The sequence below is a fragment of the Mauremys mutica genome, chromosome 2, assembly GCF_020497125.1.
Source record: "Mauremys mutica isolate MM-2020 ecotype Southern chromosome 2, ASM2049712v1, whole genome shotgun sequence".
Lineage (NCBI taxonomy): Eukaryota > Metazoa > Chordata > Testudines > Geoemydidae > Mauremys > Mauremys mutica.
This window is the reverse complement of record NC_059073.1, coordinates 231,026,368-231,045,015: the sequence shown is the minus strand read 5'-3', so window position 1 is coordinate 231,045,015 and position 18,648 is coordinate 231,026,368. Positions and strand designations below refer to the sequence as shown.

Here is an 18,648-nt window from a genome sequence, read left to right as displayed (position 1 = left end):
ACACAGTCCCCCAGGATGGTGTAAGGGCCCACCAAGAGCTTTTGAAGAGGGTGGCATCAAACTGGGGCTGGAAGCTGAGGAGCTGGCAGAGCCCTCAGATTCCCTGTTCAATGTATTAAGTGCCCCTCCAGGTTGGCATTGCTAGTACACGAGGGAGTGGTGAAACTACTCAAGGCCCTGTGGCAGACACCCTCCTCCCTGCCTCCCATCTCTATGCGGGTGGAAAGAAAGTACTATGTCACCGCTAAGGGTTTTGAATATCTTTATACCCATCCTGCCCCACACTCGCTGGTTATGTCCGCAACCAATGAGCACAGTAGACAAGGCCAATCGGGGTTGATGCCTAAGAAAAAGGAGGCAAAGAGGCTCAATCTTCTACATCCAGCCTCCAGCTGAGAGTGCCCAACCATCAGGCCTTGTTTGGCGGCTGTGATTTTAGTACACCTCTACCTCGATATAACGCTATCCTTGGGAGCCAAAAAAATCTTACCGCATTATAGGTGAAACCGTGTTATATTGAACTTGCTTTGATCCACCGGAGTGCACAGCTCTGCGCCCCCCTCCCCCCCCCCCAGAGACTGCTTTACTGCGTTATATCCAAATTTGTGTTATATCGGGTGGCGTTATATCGAGGTAGCGGTGTATTTGGCAGTCCATGGGTAAGTTCATGGACTCGCTGCCAGAGGAGTCCAGGAAGGAATTCCCAGCTATCCTCAACGAGGGCAGGACTGGCCTGGGCAGCCCTCCAAGCGGTCTCAGATGCAGCAGATTCTGCGGCCCAGACCATGGCTTCAGCTATTTCTATGAGGCATGCATCCTGGTTGCAGTCGTCGGGCCTGTCGGTGGAGGTTCAGCAGTCCATCCAGGACCTCCCATTCCATGGCCTGGCACTGTTCTTGGAACAGACAGTAAATTACATGGCCTAAAAGACGCTAGGACTACCTTGCGCTCTGTGGGCCTTTACACGCCCCCGGGGCCTGAGAGGAAGCGGTTTAAGCCGCAACAGTCCTGCAGGTTCAGGCCCAACCTCAACCAGAGCCCTTCCAAAAGAAGGGCAAAGGCTATAAGTGCCGGCAGACCATCAGCCAGCCCTCTCAGCTCACTCGAGCTCTGCCCGCAACCAACCGGGTAATAAGCAGGCATTTTGAGGGTGCGTTCAAGGGCGACCTTCCAGCCTGTGTCCTGGATCCAGCACTCCTTTTTTCCAACTGTAAATAGTGGCAGGGAGGAGAAGACAATACCTGAGTGGTGTGTGCATGTATGAAATTAAATGGCTTTGATGTCTGGGAAACAGAATGGTGCAAGCCCACAAACTGGCTGGAAAATCAAGAGGACAGTGTTTGAATTTCAGCCTGTAAATGTGATAGAAGATTGTTGTCTGACCACATTATAGCCTCTCCAGTCTCATCCCAGAACTACTTATCTTGAGAAACAAAGTAAAGAGCTTGAGAGAATTGTAGTAGTCCTTATAGTAAATAAGAGTGCTCATTCTGACAGTATTCTAGATAAAGGAGACTTATAGCCAAGAAGGGTGGGGAAAAAATTCATGGTCAGCTTTGCCCCTAGGTCAACCTTATCGTCTGTGTTAGAGACTGATAGAAGAAGTTGCATAGGCAGTCAAAGCAACTGACAGTATCCTTTCCCCTCCTCCCTGAATTTCTGTGTGATGTTAGCCACTTAAACCAAACTTTATACAAGTGGTTACTAATTATGTTTCTCATTTTCTGGGTGTCCAGCTTGATACCATGGGGTCTGATTTGCAGAACTGCTGAGTGCTCACAGCTGCAACTGAAGTCAATGGAGCTCTGCTTTGAATGTATTTATAAAATCTTATATAATGCTGAATTAGGATCTGATTTTTCAGAGTAGATGTATCAAATTGGGCACCCAAAATTAGAGGAGACTTTTGACCCAAATCTCTCTCCCTCAGTTCCCCTCTGTAAAATGGAGATTATACCCTCTCACCTCAGAGGGGTGTGCTGCAGATAAATAAAATGTTTGTGAAGCACTTGAATGCTATAGTGAAAAGTGCCTTAGAAACGCCCCTGAGTGGCGTTTGAATAATATGCAGTAAAGTCATGAGGCCACACACTGAACAATAAAAAGAACGAGTACTTGTGGCACCTTAGAGACTAACAAATTTATTTGAGCATAAGCTTTTGTGGGCTACAGCCCACTTCATTGGATGCATGCAGTGGAAAATACAGTAGGAACACCCCCCCCCACCCATAAAACAATGGGTGTTACCATACACACTCTAAGGGTACGTCTACACTACAAGACTATTTCGATTCATCTTAATTCGAATTTCTGGAATCGACCTAATGTAGTCGAAGTTGTGTATCCACAATAAATACAGTAATTCGACTGTGTGAGTCCACAGTAACGGGCGAAGCATCGACTTTTGAAGCGGTGCACTGTGGGAAGCTATCCCACAGTTCCCGCACTCCCCGCCGCCCATCGGAATGCTGGGATTTCCCACCAATGCATGCTGGGGGGGGGGAAACTGTGTCGAGGGTGCTTTTGGGTAACTGTCATCATTCAACCGTCACTCCCGCCGGCGGGAAATCAGTTCGCGCACTTTTCCTGCTATAAGTGACAGCGCGGACGCCACAGCACTCCACTGCGACCATGGAGCCCGCTGCGATCATCGCTGCACTTATGGCCGTTGTCAACTCCTCGCACCTTATCGAACACCTCTTCCACAGTGAGATGTTGAGAACTCGGTCGAGAAGGCAACGGCAGCGTGGTGAGGACATGAAGTCTCAGAGTGGCACAGACCTCTCAGAAAGCACGGTACGCCGCGCCGTGGAGATCATGGTGGCAATGGGTTATGTTCATGCTATGGGACGTCGATTCTGGGCCTGGGAAACAAGCACGGACTGGTGGGACCGCATAGTGCTGCAGGTCTGGGATGAATCACAGTGGCTGCGAAACTTCAGGATGCGTAAGGGCACTTTCCTTGAACTGTGTGACTTGCTGTCCCCTGCTCTGACACGCAAGGACACCCGGATGCGAGCAGCCCTGAGTGTGCAGAAGCGAGTGGCCATAGCCCTCTGGAAACTTGCAACGCCAGACAGCTACCGCTCAGTAGCGAACCACTTTGGTGTGGGCAAATCTACCGTGGGGCTTGCTGTGATGCAAGTAGCCAACGCAATCGTTGATCTCCTGCTCTCGAAGGTGGTGACCCTGGGAAACGTACAGGTTGTCATAGATGGCTTCGCCGCAATGGGATTCCCAAACTGCGGTGGGGCTATAGATGGGACTCACATTCCTATCCTGGGACCGGCCCACCAGGCCAGCCAGTATATAAACCACAAGGGCTACTTTTCCATGGTGCTGCAAGCACTCGTGGACCATAGGGGACGGTTTACCAACATCAACGTCGGGTGGCCGGGCAAGGTTCATGACGCGCGTGTGTTCAAGAACTCTGGTCTGTTTAGACGCCTGCAGGAAGGTAGTTTCTTCCCAGACTACAAAATAAATGTTGGGGATGTGCAGATGCCTACAGTGATCCTCGGGGACCCAGCCTACCCGCTAATGCCCTGGCTCATGAAGCCCTATACAGGCGCCTTGGACACTGACAAGGAACTCTTCAACTACCGGCTGAGCAAGTGCAGAATGGTGGTGGAGTGTGCTTTCGGACGTCTGAAGGGGAGATGGAGGAGCTTACTGACTCGCTCGGATCTCAGCGAAAACAATATCCCCATTGTCATTGCAGCTTGCTGTGTGCTCCACAATCTGTGTGAGAGCAAGGGGGAGACGTTTATGGCGGGATGGGAGCTTGAGGCACATCGTCTGGCTGCTGATTACGCTCAGCCAGACACCCGTGCTATTAGAAGAGCACAGTGGGAAGCCGTGTGCATCAGGGAGGCTTTGAAAGCCAGGTTCCTCAGCGAGCAGGGTAACCTGTGACTATTAACTTTGTGTATAGAGAAGCGGAACCTGCCCCTGTTTCTTTACCCAGTTTCTGTTGACTCTCCTCTACAGTTTCATATCCCGTTCACCCCGTTTGCCCCCTTCCAACACACGTGTACAAATAAAGTTAATAGAGCATTGTTCAGCAACAACCTTCTCTGGACTACTGACTTCGCGTGAAAGGGTTGACACAGGGACGGTGACTGTGGTGGGTTGGGTGTGCAGTGATGTAGAGACCGCTTCTAGACTATAGGACTGATAGGCTCCTGCTCGTACAGCGGTCTCTGTGGTGAGGACTGGTACAGGTGCGTGTGCAGGAATGGGTGAGTGGTGCAGGCTTTGCGACGGAGTTTGGGTGCAGGCTCTGGGCTGGGGGTTGGGGGCGTAGGAAGGTGTGAGTGGTGTGTGATAATGGGGAGGAGGTGTAGGGGGTTGCGGGCTGGGGGCTGATGGTTTGATGCATTGTAGAGGCTCAGGGCTACGATAGAAGGGCAGGGTGAGGGCAACCTGCCTTGCCACTTGTGGATGGCATGCTCAGTGACCCTGGGGCAGCAGACAGCATTTCTGCGGGTAGCCTCTCTACTGTGAGACAGGGACGCGGCGCGGCGGGGGGTGTGTGAGACGACACGCCGGGGGAGGGGTGGCAGGTGGGGGCTGGTACCTGCTCCAGGCAGGGAATTGACGGGGCTGGGGGAGACCCGCGTGGGACAGGGCACGATCCAGGCATGGCCGGTGGAGAGACCCACCTGCAAATATACCTGGCGCAGGGCACCTTCCGCCTATGAGCAGAACATGAAAATCACCCCACAGACTGACCAGGGTGACTAGAGGCTGCACTCTGTGAGTGACCAGCTGTTGATCTTGCCCCCATATCTGTACCACTATTAACGGTGAAAGTCCTATGCAATTCCCAAACCATTCTCCCCCCTTCACGGAAAGTATTCTGCAAAGAAACCTGATGGGAAAAGAAATTACCAAAAAATAAAAACTTTTTATAATGAACAGCACATTAAGGGAAGGACTTCTCAAAAGTAAGGTACTGAGAGCGTTTTGTAAGTTTAGCACTCTGCTGTGGTGCATTAACATTTTTCACGGCCCCTGGTGCCCCTTCCTCTTGTCATTTTGGGTGATGGTGGGATTGGACTTTGCGGCGGGGGGCGGCGGTCGCAGATGCAGTGAAGGGGAGCTCCGTCCTCCTTCCTGCGGTGCTGCAGAACATCGACAAGGCGCCTGGATCAGGTAGGGATACAGTTGCACCTGTGTGACGGGAAAAAGTGAGTGAATTCCATAGAGAGAGATTTTTGGTCAAAAAAGAAACAGTCTACTCAGTGTGTGTGAACAAGAGCAAGCACAGCACCTCTCTCATGAGCGCTCACTTGGGGAAAGTTCGATTTCTCTAGGTTCGCTTTCATTGCCTGTGGTATTGCACTGCAGACCAGAGAAGCGGGGCAGGAAAGAAGAATCCATGGAGCGGCCAGGCATGGTAAGCCAATTTTTTTTTGCAGCTTTAAGTTGCATCTACAGCACTGTCCTCCTGCTGCAGGCAAACATGAAAGCAGAATTGGTGCCCCTGTTGCAGCCCCTCGCGGCCGTTCCCTGTTAGAGATCCCTGTATTCTCCCACTCTGCAGCCTCCTACACGTGGCTGTACAGTGACGCTTCTTGTTATGCAAAGGAACAGTTAAGCACAACCATTACTAATGGTACACAAATTACTCTAATAACATGCAGGAGTCTGCGCGCGACATCACACTGAGGAGAGTGTCACAGAGAGATAGAGTGCGCATGCTGGAGGAAAGCCAACACAACCCTGGGGCCTATGCTGCCATGCTCGTGAAGGCGCTGGTCCCCGAGTTCCAGCTGAGAGCGTTGCGTGGAAAAGTGTGCTTCCTCGGGGCACCCAATAAGCAAGCCCTGCCCAGGAACCTCATGCAGAGGCTTGGCGATTACCTCCTGGAGAGCTTCCTGGAGATGTCAGAGGAAGATGACAGTTCCATCCACCTGTACATAGACCTTGTGTTCGCCTAGTTGTTTTCCCAGTTTATTTAAAAAATAAATGTTAACATGTTTGAAGCAGTTACCGATTGATCCTTCTCCTGATTCAGGGTCCGTGGTAACGGGTGGGGAGTGTTGGTAGGGGATCTCATTGACGGTGACGAAGAGATCCTGGGTGTCGGGGAAATCTGTGTTGTAAGAGCTGTCGACTGCCTCGTCCTCTTAAACTTTCCCGTACGCGAACATCTCCGAGGAACAGTCCGTCGACAGTATCCCATCCTCTCAGTCCACGGTCACTGGTGGGGCAGTGGTGGCAGACCCACCGAGAATGGCATGCAGTGCCTCGTAGAAGCGGCATGTCTGGGGCTGGGCTCCGGAGCGTCCGTTTGCCACTCTGAGTTTCTGGTAGCCTTCGCTCAGCTCCTTGACTTTCACGCGGCACTGCGTTGTATCCCGGCTGTATCCTCTGTCTCTCATGGCTTTGGAGATTTGCATTCCGTTTGCTGGAGCGCAGCTCCGAAAGCACAGACTCATCGCCCCACACAGCAATCAGATCCAAGACTTCCCGGTCAGTCCATGCTGGGGACCTCTTTGTAGTGTGAGATTGCCTGGACTCCTCTGGTGGAGAACTCTGCATCGTTGCCAGTGCTGCTGAGCTCGCCCCGATGAGCAACCAGGACATGGGATTCAAACTGTCCAGACAGGAAAAGGAATTCAAATTTTCCAGGGGCATTGACTGTGTGGCTGGTCAGAGCATCCAAGCTCGGACTGGCATCCAGAGCGTCAGCAGAGGGTTGCACTCTGGGATAGCTCCCGGAGCTACTAAGATGGATTCGCATCCACACCTAGCCTAATTCGACATAGCCATGTTGAATTTAGCGCTACTCCCCTTGTCGAGGTGGAGTACCGAAGTCGAACTAAAGAGCCCTCTATGTCGAATTAAATGGCTTCCTGGTGTGGACGGGTGCATGCTTAATTCGATTTAACGCTGCTAAATTCGATTTAAAGTGCTAGTGTGGACCAGCCCTAAGGAGAGTGATCAGTTAAGGTGAGCTGTTACCAGCAGGAGAGAGAGAAACTTGTGTGTGTGTGTGGGGGGGGAATAAACATGGGGAAATAGTTTTACTTTGTGTAATGACCCAGCCACTCCCAGTCTTTATTCAAGCCTAATTTAATGGTGTCCATTTTGCAAATTAATTCCATTCAGCAGTCTCTCGTTGAAGTCTGTTTTTGAAGTTTTTTTGTTATAATATTGTGACTTTTAGGTCTGTAATCGAGTGACCAGGGAGATTGAAGTGTTCTCCGACTGGTTTTTGAATGTTGTTATTCTTGACGTCTGATTGGTGTCCATTTATTCTTTTATGTAGAGACTGTCCGGTTTGGCCAATGTACATGGCAGAGGGACATTGCTGGCACATGATTGCATATATCACATTGGTAGATGTGCAGGTGAATGAGCCTCTGATAGTGTGGCTGATGTGATTAGGTCCTATGATGGTGTCCCCTGAATAGATATGTGGACAGAGTTGGCAACAGGCTTTGTTGCAAGGATAGGTTCCTGGGTTAGTGTTTTTGTTGTGTGGTCTGTGGTTGCTGGTGAGGATTTGCTTCAGGTTGGGGGGCTGTCTGTAAGCAAGGACTGGCCTGTCTCCCAAGATCTGTGAGAGTGATGGATCGTCCTTCAGGATCGGTTGTAGATCCTTGATGATGCACTGGAGAGGTTTTAGTTGGGGGCTGAAGGTGATGGCTAGTGGCGTTCTTTCTTTGTTGGGTCTGTCCTGTAGTAGGTGACTTCTGGGTACTCTTCTGGCTCCGTCAATCTGTTTCTTCATTTCAGCAGGTGAGTATTGTAGTTGTAAGAACGCTTGATAGAGATCTTGTAGGTGTTTTTCTCTGAGGGGTTGGAGCAAATGCGATTGTATCATAGAGCTTGGCTGTAGACAATGGATCGTGTGGTGTGGTCTGGATAAAAGCTGGAGGCATGTAGGTAAGTATAGCAGTCAGTAGGTTTCCGGTATAGGGTGGTGTTTATGTGACCATCACTTATTAGCACTGTAGTGTCCAGGAAGTGGATCTCTTGTGTGGACTGGTCCAGTCTGAGGTTGATGGTGGGGTGGAAATTGTTGAAATCATGGTGGAATTCCTCCAGGGCTTCTTTTCCATCGGTCCAGATGATGATGTCATCAATGTAGCACAAGTAGAGCAGGGGTGTTGGGGGACGAGAGCTGAGGAAGCGTTGTTCTAAGTCAGCCATAAAAATGTTGGCATACTGTGGGGCCATGCAGGTACCCATAGCAGTGCCGCTGATTTGAAGGTATATGTTGCCCCAAATGTGAAATAGTTATGGGTGAGGACCAAGTCTCAAAGTTCTGCCACCAGGTTTGCCGTGACATTATCGAGGATACTGTTCCTGATGGCTTGTAGTCCATCTTTGTGTGGAATGTTGGTGTAGAGGGCTTCTACATCCATAGTGGCCAGGATGGTGTTTTTAGGAAGATCACCAATGGATTGTAGTTTCCTCAGGAAGTCAGTAGTGTCTCAAAGATAGCTAGGAGTGCTGGTAGCCCTACACTATGTGATATATGCTGTCATGTGCCAGCAATGTCCCTCTGCCATGTACATTGGCCAAACTGGACAGTGTCTACGTAAAAGAATAAATGGACACAAATCAGACGTCAGGAATTATAACATTCAAAAACCAGTTGGAGAACACTTCAATCTCCCTGGTCACTCGATTACAGACCTAAGTCACAATATTACAAAAAAACTTCAAAAACAGACTCCAATGAGAGACTGCTGAATTGGAATTAATTTGCAAAATGGACACCATTAAGTTAGGCTTGAATAAAAACTGGGAGTGGATGGGTCATTACACAAAGTAAAACTATTTCCCCATGTTTATTCCCCCCCCCCCACTGTTCCTCACACCTTCCTGTCAACTGCTGCAAATGGACCATTTTGATTACCACTACAAAGTTTCTCTCTCTCCTACTGGTAATAGCTCACCTTAACTGATCATTCTCAGTAGAGTGTGATGGTAACACCCATTGTTTCATGTTGTGTGTGTCTGTGTGTGTATACACACATAGACACACACACACTTTTCCTACTGTATCTTCCACTGCATGCATCCAATGAAGTGGGCTGTAGCCCACAAAAGCTTATGCTCAAATAAATCTGTTAGTCTCTAAGGTGCCACAAGTACTCCTGTTCTTTTCACGATAAAGTGATTACACTACAGTACTTGTATGAGGTTAATTGAAAAATACTGTTTTTTATCATTTTACAGTGCAAATATTTGTAATAAAAATAATAATATAAAGTGAGCACTGTACACTTTGTATTTTGTGTTGTAATAGAAATCAATATATTTGAAAATGTAGAAAAACATCCAAAATATATTTAATAAATTTCAGTTGGTATTCTATTGTTTAACAGTGTGATTAATCGCAATTTTTTTTTGAGTTAATTGCTTGAGTTAACTGCAATTAATGGACAGCCTAATTATTAATACAGACAGCAAAAATAAAGCACAATGAAACAGAGAACTGTTAGCTTGAGTAATTAACAATGACCTATAAGATCGAGAACTCATGAGCAAAATTCATAATTACCAGTTAGAGAAATGTAAAACAAATGCTGAAGCATCTCTCATGGCAAAATTTTATATACCGTGGAGAGTAAATGTTGATATGTTTAAGGAATTCTTTAAACCTGGTGAACCCTCAATATAAAGATTATAATTTGTTAATTCTGATTAAAATCTAGTTTTCTATAGGATGTGTTAATGGGGCAGAAATGCACATGCAGTGAAGCTGAACCTAAGGCACAATCCACTGTTTGCTGATACAGCTTCCACAATTGAACAGGAGGCATTGACTAGCATTATGAGTAATTAATATATGGTGCAGAGCATACATATTCAGTATGCACCATTTTATACGTTTTAATGTTTGCTGGAAATATATTTACAAGTATAATTGTTTTTTCTTTTGTGATATTAAAAACCCTAGTAGAATTTATGATACACCAAGCTTAGTGTGTAATAATAAATCCTCTCAGTAATTATCTAATGTTTCTTTTCAGACAGTTATGCTTTAATAGTAAGGCACATTAACGATTTCTTTCAGGACTGCACAAGTGCTCTTTCTAAAGTAGATAGCATTAACTATAATTTGTGCAACTGGAATGATGAAGGTGGGGAGTCTCTTTGCTCATCCATAATTGTTAACATACAGCTGGTAGTCATTAACTCCTTCATCTTTAGTACTCTCTGCTAAGGACATTTTGAATTAATATTTATTACTGGTAAATCCTGATTGCTGACCCTAAGAAGCTAAATAGATTAACAGTGTGATTATGATGCATAGCTTCTGAGCATGTTTTCTGGTTTGGTGCTCTGTACTAAACAATGGATATATGTAAGCATGGAAAGGAGGGAGTATAGGAGCAGAACTGATCAGAAAATAGATTTTCTGTCCTGTGAAAAAATTTGAGATTTTAAAAACATTTAATGCCAAATCAGGATAAACAGCAAAAATTTTAAATTATGAAAACAAATTGTTTTGTCACTTGAAACATTTGTTTGCTTTCAGCCCTTTTATTTATTTATTGTGCGCGTGTGCGCGCATATGTAAAGTGAATTTGAAAATGAAGTCATTTTGAAACCAACAATCAAAGCCCTAAGTTTCAAAATGGGGCATTTTGACATTTTCAAAACGTTATTTTCCAATTTTGGCAAAAAACTTCAGTTTTGTCAAAACCATATTTTCTGATGGAAGACTCTTGGTACAAATTTTTTTTGACCAGCTCTATTGAAGAGCCCTATCTCAAGGGGGGAAATGCCATCTGCTTCACTGTCTAGAATACTGTTAACAGACCCATTGAAATAATGCCAAGTGTTCAAGAAATGGCCTTCTTAGCTATAAAAATGAAAGGATTATAAAGAGTCAGTTTTAAAGGATTTTAAATTAAACTAGGTATGTATTTGCAGTATAAATATGCATGTTTAGATAAATTGTGTTTTTTATTTTCTCATGGTAAATATTTAAACAGTAATGTGGAATAGTTCTGATTTGCTCAGAACATGATTTCCCCACATTTGTTTGTGTCTGTCTGTCTTTTACTATGTAATGAGAAACACTTTAGATATTAACCAGTAGTTTTTCTCTATTAATAATTATACTCTCCTCATTGTGACAAAAGGAATAAATAGTGCTTTTACAATCCATATGCCCCTTCTACTGCAGGTGCTAGGCAAGCATGTTAGATAGGAAAACATGTCTGTCTCTAGCATCTGCTGCAGTAAGCCCCACTAGCTGCTTAATGAAAATGTTAAATGGTTGAAATTAAGCAGCTGTTGTTCAGAGAGTGAGGAGGAGAAAACTATTGAAAGAATTTCCAAATCTGTCTAGTTTCCATTAACTTTTCTTGAGAACACTGTGTAGTAATTAAAAAAATAAGAATAAAGAACCCAGTGCAATTTGAATGTAGATATGAGTTGTCTGTGCAAAGTAGACATGCAGTTGCACGTATCTCTTGTACATGAATTTTTGAAAATCAGGCTCCCAGTGTCATTGTTCACACTTCATGCTTGTGTTGAGTACTAGGAGAAAAATGATCTAGGACAGTGTTTCCCAAACTTGGGACACCGCTTGTGTAGGGAAAGCCCCTGGCAGGCCGGGCCAGTTTGTTTACCCGCCGCATCCGCAGGTCCGGCCGATCGCGAACCGTGGCCAGTGGGAGCGGCAATCAACCGGACCTGCGGACGCGGCGGTTAAACAAACTGGCCCGGCCTGCCAGGGGCTTTCCCTACACAAGCGGTGTCCCAAGTTTGGGAAACACTGATCTAGGGGTACGTCCAGCGATCGATTTATCAGGGATTGATATATCGCATCTCGTCGAGACGCGATATATCGATCCCCGAACGCACTCCTCGTCAACTCTGGAACTCCACCGGAGCGAGCGGCAGTAGTGGAGTCGATCCCGCTCCGTGAGGACGGGAGGTAAGTCGGAATAAGATATGTCGACTTCAGCTATGGTATTGCCGAAGCTGAAGTTGCATATCTTACATCAACACCCCCCTCTCCCCAGTGTAGACCAGGCCTAGGAGATTGGATTCCAGAATGTTTTATAGGTTTTGCTGAGGCTTTTATAAATAAGCAGAATTTACTTAGAAAAGCTTCTTGGTTTCTGTATCCATATACAGAATGGAACTGAGAGGATATGCAGAAGACAAGTTTATTACTAGTAGGCTTGTACTTCATACAGTGTCAAAAACATGCACAACTCTAATTTTTCTTTTCTTCTCCCTTAGGGTTTTTCTTTGTATCTTGTTTCATTCACCTGTGTTATACAAGAGCAGTGGTGCAAGCAAATCCTAAATTTGCGACATCATTATGATTGATTAAAAAACAAAACACAGCACTGCCCTGGTTTTTTCAAATGTCAGAACTAAATTGAAGTACTATAGGGTATCCTGGAGCTTATTCAGTTTTAGAGTTTCACACCACAGACAGATTTTTTGGGTGTATTCTCCAGTGGCAGACCTGGCTGGGGCTAACTCTTAATAGAAGCTCTGAGGCAAACTTGATTGTCTGTCAGCATAGTGATCCTCATCAGCACCTGCTGCAGCTGTTTATGTGCTGTTAGCGTTCATGAAATGAGGACACAACTGACAGAGCTGATGAGAGGAAGCAGCCAAACAGGGCAATTTAGCTGATGTGCCTGACTGCAGTGTGAAATGTGTGACATGCTTGGCTGGCGATAGCAGCATATACAGATCACTCAAAACGGACTGTTGGGAAGCAAGAATGTGAATCTAAATCAATGGATTTTTTTCCCCATTGAAATTCTAGATAATAGGATGTCAAGTTAGACTCTTAATCTGTCAATCTGAATTTTATTTCTGAGTTTTAGTCCTTCATAAAATGTTATTGTGCCTTGTAGTCTGGTGCCCTGCATTTGGTTTAACATAAGATTTTTGTTCTGATGTGGCCCCAGGCATTTGCAGTCAGGTGACCAATGTATTTCCTTAATAAATGTATTAGTAGGAGTGTTCTAATATCACTGGCACAGATTTGACCAAGCACCTACACTATAAAAGGCAGTTTGTTTAGCTTTTTATAGTCATTAACAAGTTCCTTGTTTTTTGTATGTTCCAGTAAAAGTAGTGTTTCAGAAGGTCCAAAGTAAAAGATGAAAATCTAGTCCAAGTTTTCTCTGAAGATGTTTGAGAGAACATGTTTTCTCATGGATATTCTTGATAACACTGCATATTTTTTCATAGGATGATGATGAGACTGTACCTTCTGCTCCTGATCCTCCAAGTCTTCTCTTACATGAGCGTGGAACAGGTTTTTGTTTTGACTCCAGGTAAATTTGTCTCATCTTTCAGCACTGTCATCAACTCAAAGAAAAAATTTTACTCTTCAGAACTTCCGAGTAGTGTTCATTGTTACCAGGGAATTCACTTTTAGATGTGCAATTCGGAGACTGTTGTCATTATACCTCATTTCACAGGACATGACAATATTTTTGGCACATAAATGAAATTATTTTTCTTGCCAACCTAATTGTGAGGTTAAGTTAAGAACTTCTATAAAGTGTTATGTTTGCTAAGAGCAGACTAAGCATTTATGAGCAGAGAGAATGGTTTCCTAAGAACCTGCTTGGCCATTAAAACATTCAGTAGAGTTTGCATTCAGTAGTAGCTGGATTTATGTCAAAATTATGTAACCTTTTTGACACCATGTTACTTTGGAATTTCAATATAAAACTATTTTAACTGCATTGAACATTTCAGCTAATGTCTGTTCTAATTAACTGTAAAACACTTACTTGGCTACTTAGGGGGGGGCTAAACCTGCTCCCATTTAAATCAGTGGCAAAACTCCTATTGACTTCAGTGGCAACAGGATCAGACTTTTATTTCTCAGCTTTACTCAGTGATACATTGTGTCAGTGTTTCTTTTTCTTTCTCCCAAGTTTTGATGTCCACAAGAAGTGTCCCCTTTGTGAAGTGATGTTTCCTCCTAACTATGACCAGAGCAAGTTTGAAGAACATGTCGAAAGTCACTGGAAGGTGTGCCCCATGTGCAGTGAGCAGTTCCCTCCTGACTATGATCAGCAAGGCTTTGAAAAGCATGTTCAGACGCACTTTGATCACAATGTTTTAAATTTTGACTAGATAAGTATAAGTAATTTTTGTTTGGGTTTTTTTGTAGTCAAGTTTAAAAAACATCTCCACCAGGCAGTCCACCTAGAGAAAAGAAAATGCAGCTTTCATATAACTTAATGCAGATATCTAAATGCTACTTTCAGTATACAATACTCTACAGTGTAATTGGAGTTAAGGTAAATCTTTGGCCTATCAGCAATTGTCAGGTTAGCCTCTCTTAATCTAATATTCTATAAGGAAAAAAATCCACCTTGTATATGTGTCTGTGTTTATTCCCTGTTTAGTGAAACCTGTAAGGACACAGGGAGAACTTGGATGTGATTGGCCTCAGAAACAAAGTCTTATTTCTTGGTGCTGTTAGTTACACAGACCGACTGGAGGTTTCTCTTGACCGTGATAATTGGAGCATGATTAAATATTAAAACTTACAGTATGTAATAAAAGGATGTTTCTCATAGTAACCTTGTGAAGTATTTCTTTGGATAACTTGATTCAGAACATTACATAATTTATCCTATGAAAATATAGTTTTCTAATCTACTTCAGAAATGTAATGTAGTTGCATGTATTGAGAGACTACATGCTTGCAACAAAAAATAATTTATGGCAAATACTTTAAGACAAACATTTTATAAGTAAAAGTAGAGAATAACTTTAAATAAAGTACATTTATGCTCTAAGGAAGTATTTTTATTAATTGAAAGGAACTGTTATGCTTAGGATGACTAAAAAATATTTTTTTAAAAATCACTACCATTCAGTTTAATTTGCACTTAGTAGAAAATATTGTTTGGAGAAACTCATCGTGTATGTTTTCACACAGAATCAAATAGTACCTTTTTTTTTTTTTGGACTAGGGTTTTAAAAATCTTTTACATTTTAATTTTGCACATTCTTTCCACTATGTAACTATCAGTATGTATATCTAAAAACATTTTATATTTAAAGAATTACTTTAAAATATGTACTAACTAAACCAAGAAAGTAATATGTTCCTTTGGATAAAATAATTTGGTTTTCACCTGTTGTACAGTAGTCTTGTTGCATTAAAGACAAAATTGTTCATGGAGTCTGTGGTGTTCCCCCTATGTTTCTTTAACCAATTAAAGAAGTAAATTATGTAATTTACTTTTCAAAATTTTGCTTAGCTGGAGTAAGAGATGACTTACTCTCAAATACTTATTTGCTTCTCTTCTAGAAGAGAAGACCTAAACAATTGTGTTGTCTGCAGTTCCCTTTTTCATTTATGTGGCCAGTGTTTAATAAGGGATTGGATTTTCCCAACTAAAGCTAGTCATCATGGACAAATTACATCTGAGTATGCAGCCATTACTTCATCAGTTTTCTTTTAAGTCTTGTAATTCTGTTGAGGAAATTAGAGAGGAAATCTAGTACTGTCAAGGGTTCTTAAAAAATGTGTACTAAAATCAGTAACAAAATACTGAGCACTATTATTGTGACTCTTATTTACTAGTATATAAAATATATAAACAGAACACATTTTAAAGATAAAATTATTAGTAAAGGCACAAGTCTTGTTATGGCTGTGTGGGCTACCAAAATCTGAAAACAACCTCAGCACTCAAGTTTGTCTTGAAGCAGATTCAAGACTGGTAGAACTTTTGTCTTATGAAAATTAAGGAGTCTTCTCTGAGTAGTATCCCTAGATATGTTTTTTGCTTCAGGTGCACATGCACCTCTTGAGCTCCTGATAGGAGATTTTCAATTAGAAGTGTTCGTTTGGCGTGTGCATGCATCCTATGCCTCCTCGTGCCAGATACTGATGCAAAATAAGGGTGTAAGGATAAACAGTTCTCAGTTCCTTCTTAACTGCCTCGGCCTGAGATGGAGTCCTAGTGTGTCCACCGTGGGTGGACTTGGCTTTTCTAATATTTCTATAGTGGTTAACAACTATAAAAACAATCTTAGTGTACTTAAGCAGTGAGAGGATTGTTTTACTCCTCTTTCCCCTTCATGAGACCCTTTTTCCTGGCAGGGCATGCCTGGCTCATCACGTTTCAAACATTTCCTCTCCTGCTGAGTGACTATACCTGTGAGCAATAGTCACTTTAAAGTATGTCCGTTGCTTGGGGGAGTCCCATGTCTCCCAGAAGTGCAACTTCTGCCTGGCCCTCATGTCCAGTGCAAGGAAAAACTGGGAGATTAAACTCAGACTGCTAATGATAGAACGCTCCCTGTGGCCAGCTTCTGAGTCAGGTCAGGAGACAATGCCTCTCCTCCCAGTATATCTGTCACCAGAGAGATACCTTGGAGACTTTAGGGAAGGCTTCCAAAACGAGGAGTGTGGATTCTCACCTTAGGGAGCCAGCTCCAAAGTAGTCCAGGTCCCCGGTGATATCTATAGTCTCTGCAGTGTCGACCTCTTCGACTCAGTGTCATTGAGTTGAAGGATTCCTTTTCACAGGGCCATAAAGTCACATAGCATGAAGGACAGGAACAGCTCCAATAAGGCCTCAGCACCTTGCACCGGCAAGGAGGGAAAGCAGACACTTGGGACTGGCACAGTTAAGTTTAGCCCAGCTGTTGGTACCTATGCATTCAGGCCAGCAGTAAGTACCCATGCATGCTGCTCCCTCAGCATTGAGCAAACTACAGCACCAGATGCCATTGGCATCTACTTCAATATGCCCACCATTGGTGGTACCATCAGCTTCAGCGACCGTGGTCTCTGCTACCGCATCAGTACCAATTCCCTATTTCGTATCATAGGAGTTCCAGATACATTTAAGGACTTCTTGATAATATACGAACTGGAGTTCCCTTTCTTCATGGGTACCAAGTGTCTCTCAGTACCGAGACCCTAATCTCCAGACTACTGTCCTTTGGTACCACAGGACTCTCCACTGTTTTCTGCAAGTGCTTCTCCTTTGGATCAGATGGGAAGACATCCAGTTGGCCTCCTCTGTTTCTATTTCTGTACAGGGTTCTCAAGCATATCCCTTTAGGAACACATTCTCTGAAAGTCAGGGAAGATCCAGGTTCATTATAAAGAGTGATTGAACCAACTTTGCATGCTACTCCCACTTCTGTACGTGCCCCCCAGACTAATAAGGAGGACAAAGTTGTACAGCACTCTCTTCCCCTACCCTCACAGGAGGAGACATTTCAGGAACAAGAAGCTAGAGCAGAGGAGGCCACCTCTCAAACATCCATTTCATATTCCTCCACCACCATCCATAGCTGATGGTTGTTGGTGATTTCAAGACCTCAAAGAAGATAAGAGTGTCAGCTAATTCTTTTTTAAGAGGACAAGGATTCACAGCACAAAGTGGTGTATGTATTGCAGTCAGCAACAACTTCCAGGGTGGTGTTACCCGTCAATGAGATGCTCCTAGATCTGGCTAAGATGGTGTGGCAGACACCTGTGACTATTCTGCTCACACTTAAGTCGGCAGATCAAAAAGTAAGGGGATCATAATACTACTTTTCTCCCACCCTCCACCTCACTCCCTGGTGGTGGATGCAGTAAATGAGGGGTAGGATAGCACTTTAAGTCTACCGCATATAAGGCCTATTCATGAGCAACCCTGCAATTCAGATCACAAATTATCAGGTGATCATGGCCAAATTTAAACTTATAGATAACAGATTCATGGCTTTTATTGAACATCTGCCACAAGAACATAGGGAGCACAGTTTGTAAATCCAAAGATGGTAATCATGCAGAAAGAGGGCCACCCACCTGCCCTGCATGATTACTATCTTTGAAACAACAGGTTTGATGGGTTGCTTAAGGATTTGAATCCTCTCAAACCTTTGGATTTACAAATTGTGCCCATTAGCCCACTTCCCCCTTTGGGGACTGCCATGCCTACTTCCAACATGCTTGGAGGTAGATCACTACAGAAAAGTAGGTCATACTATCCATTTTACATCACTCCCTCCCATCCCCTCTCCCGGTCCCTCTTCAGGGTCCCTCTCACAAGCTTTTATTGAGGTAAGAAGTGAACTCTCCTTTGATTAGGAGCAATAGAGCAGGTTTTTCCTCCTCACAAGGGCAAGGGATTTTACTAAAAGTATTTCCTTGTGCCAAAGAAGGCCAGAGGGTAGAGACCAATCTTAGATCTAAGGCTTCTAAACAAGTTTGTAAAGTCAAAAGTTCAGGGTGGTGGCTCTGGCAGCTATAATTCCTTTTCCTGAGGAGGTGGTTTGATTTTCAGTCCTCAACCTGCATGATGCATAATTCCATATAACAATATACCCATCACACAGGAAATAGTTATGCTTCACTATAGGGCAGGATTAATATTGAGTGCTACCCTTCGGCCTTTTCGTGGTCCCAAGGATGTTCTCAAGAATCCTGGCTTTTTACCTCCAACTAGAAGTTATCCTAGTTTTCCCATATCTCAGCAACTGGCTACTCAAGGGCCATTCCTACGAAGCAGTGCTATCTTCCAATCAGATGGTCCTTCGTCTGTTCCAGGAGTTGAGATCTACAACTGAATATATATATATATATATATATATATTATATATATATATATTTTAAAAAAGTCCACATTAACCCCTATATAGAAGACAGTTTGCAGGGGCATA

At 44.0% G+C, this 18,648-nt stretch overlaps 1 protein-coding gene across 3 annotated transcripts in view; it reads left to right on the top strand.

Moving 5' to 3' along the window:
* Window positions 1–15,160, top strand: part of TAX1BP1 (Tax1 binding protein 1) — a 90,090-nt gene extending 74,930 nt beyond the window's left edge. Inside the window, exons 17-19 of one of the 3 annotated variants that reach the window (XM_045008258.1) lie at window positions 13,201–13,286; window positions 13,899–13,995; window positions 14,376–15,160. In XM_045008258.1, coding sequence (XP_044864193.1) covers window positions 13,201–13,286; window positions 13,899–13,995; window positions 14,376–14,378 — 186 coding nt within the window. In that variant the 3' untranslated portion in view covers window positions 14,379–15,160. Of the gene's footprint in view, window positions 1–13,200; window positions 13,287–13,898 lie in introns of all 3 variants that reach the window. The other 2 variants (XM_045008257.1, XM_045008256.1) reach the window with 2 other exon arrangements.
* Window positions 15,161–18,648: the final 3,488 nt, after the last annotated feature.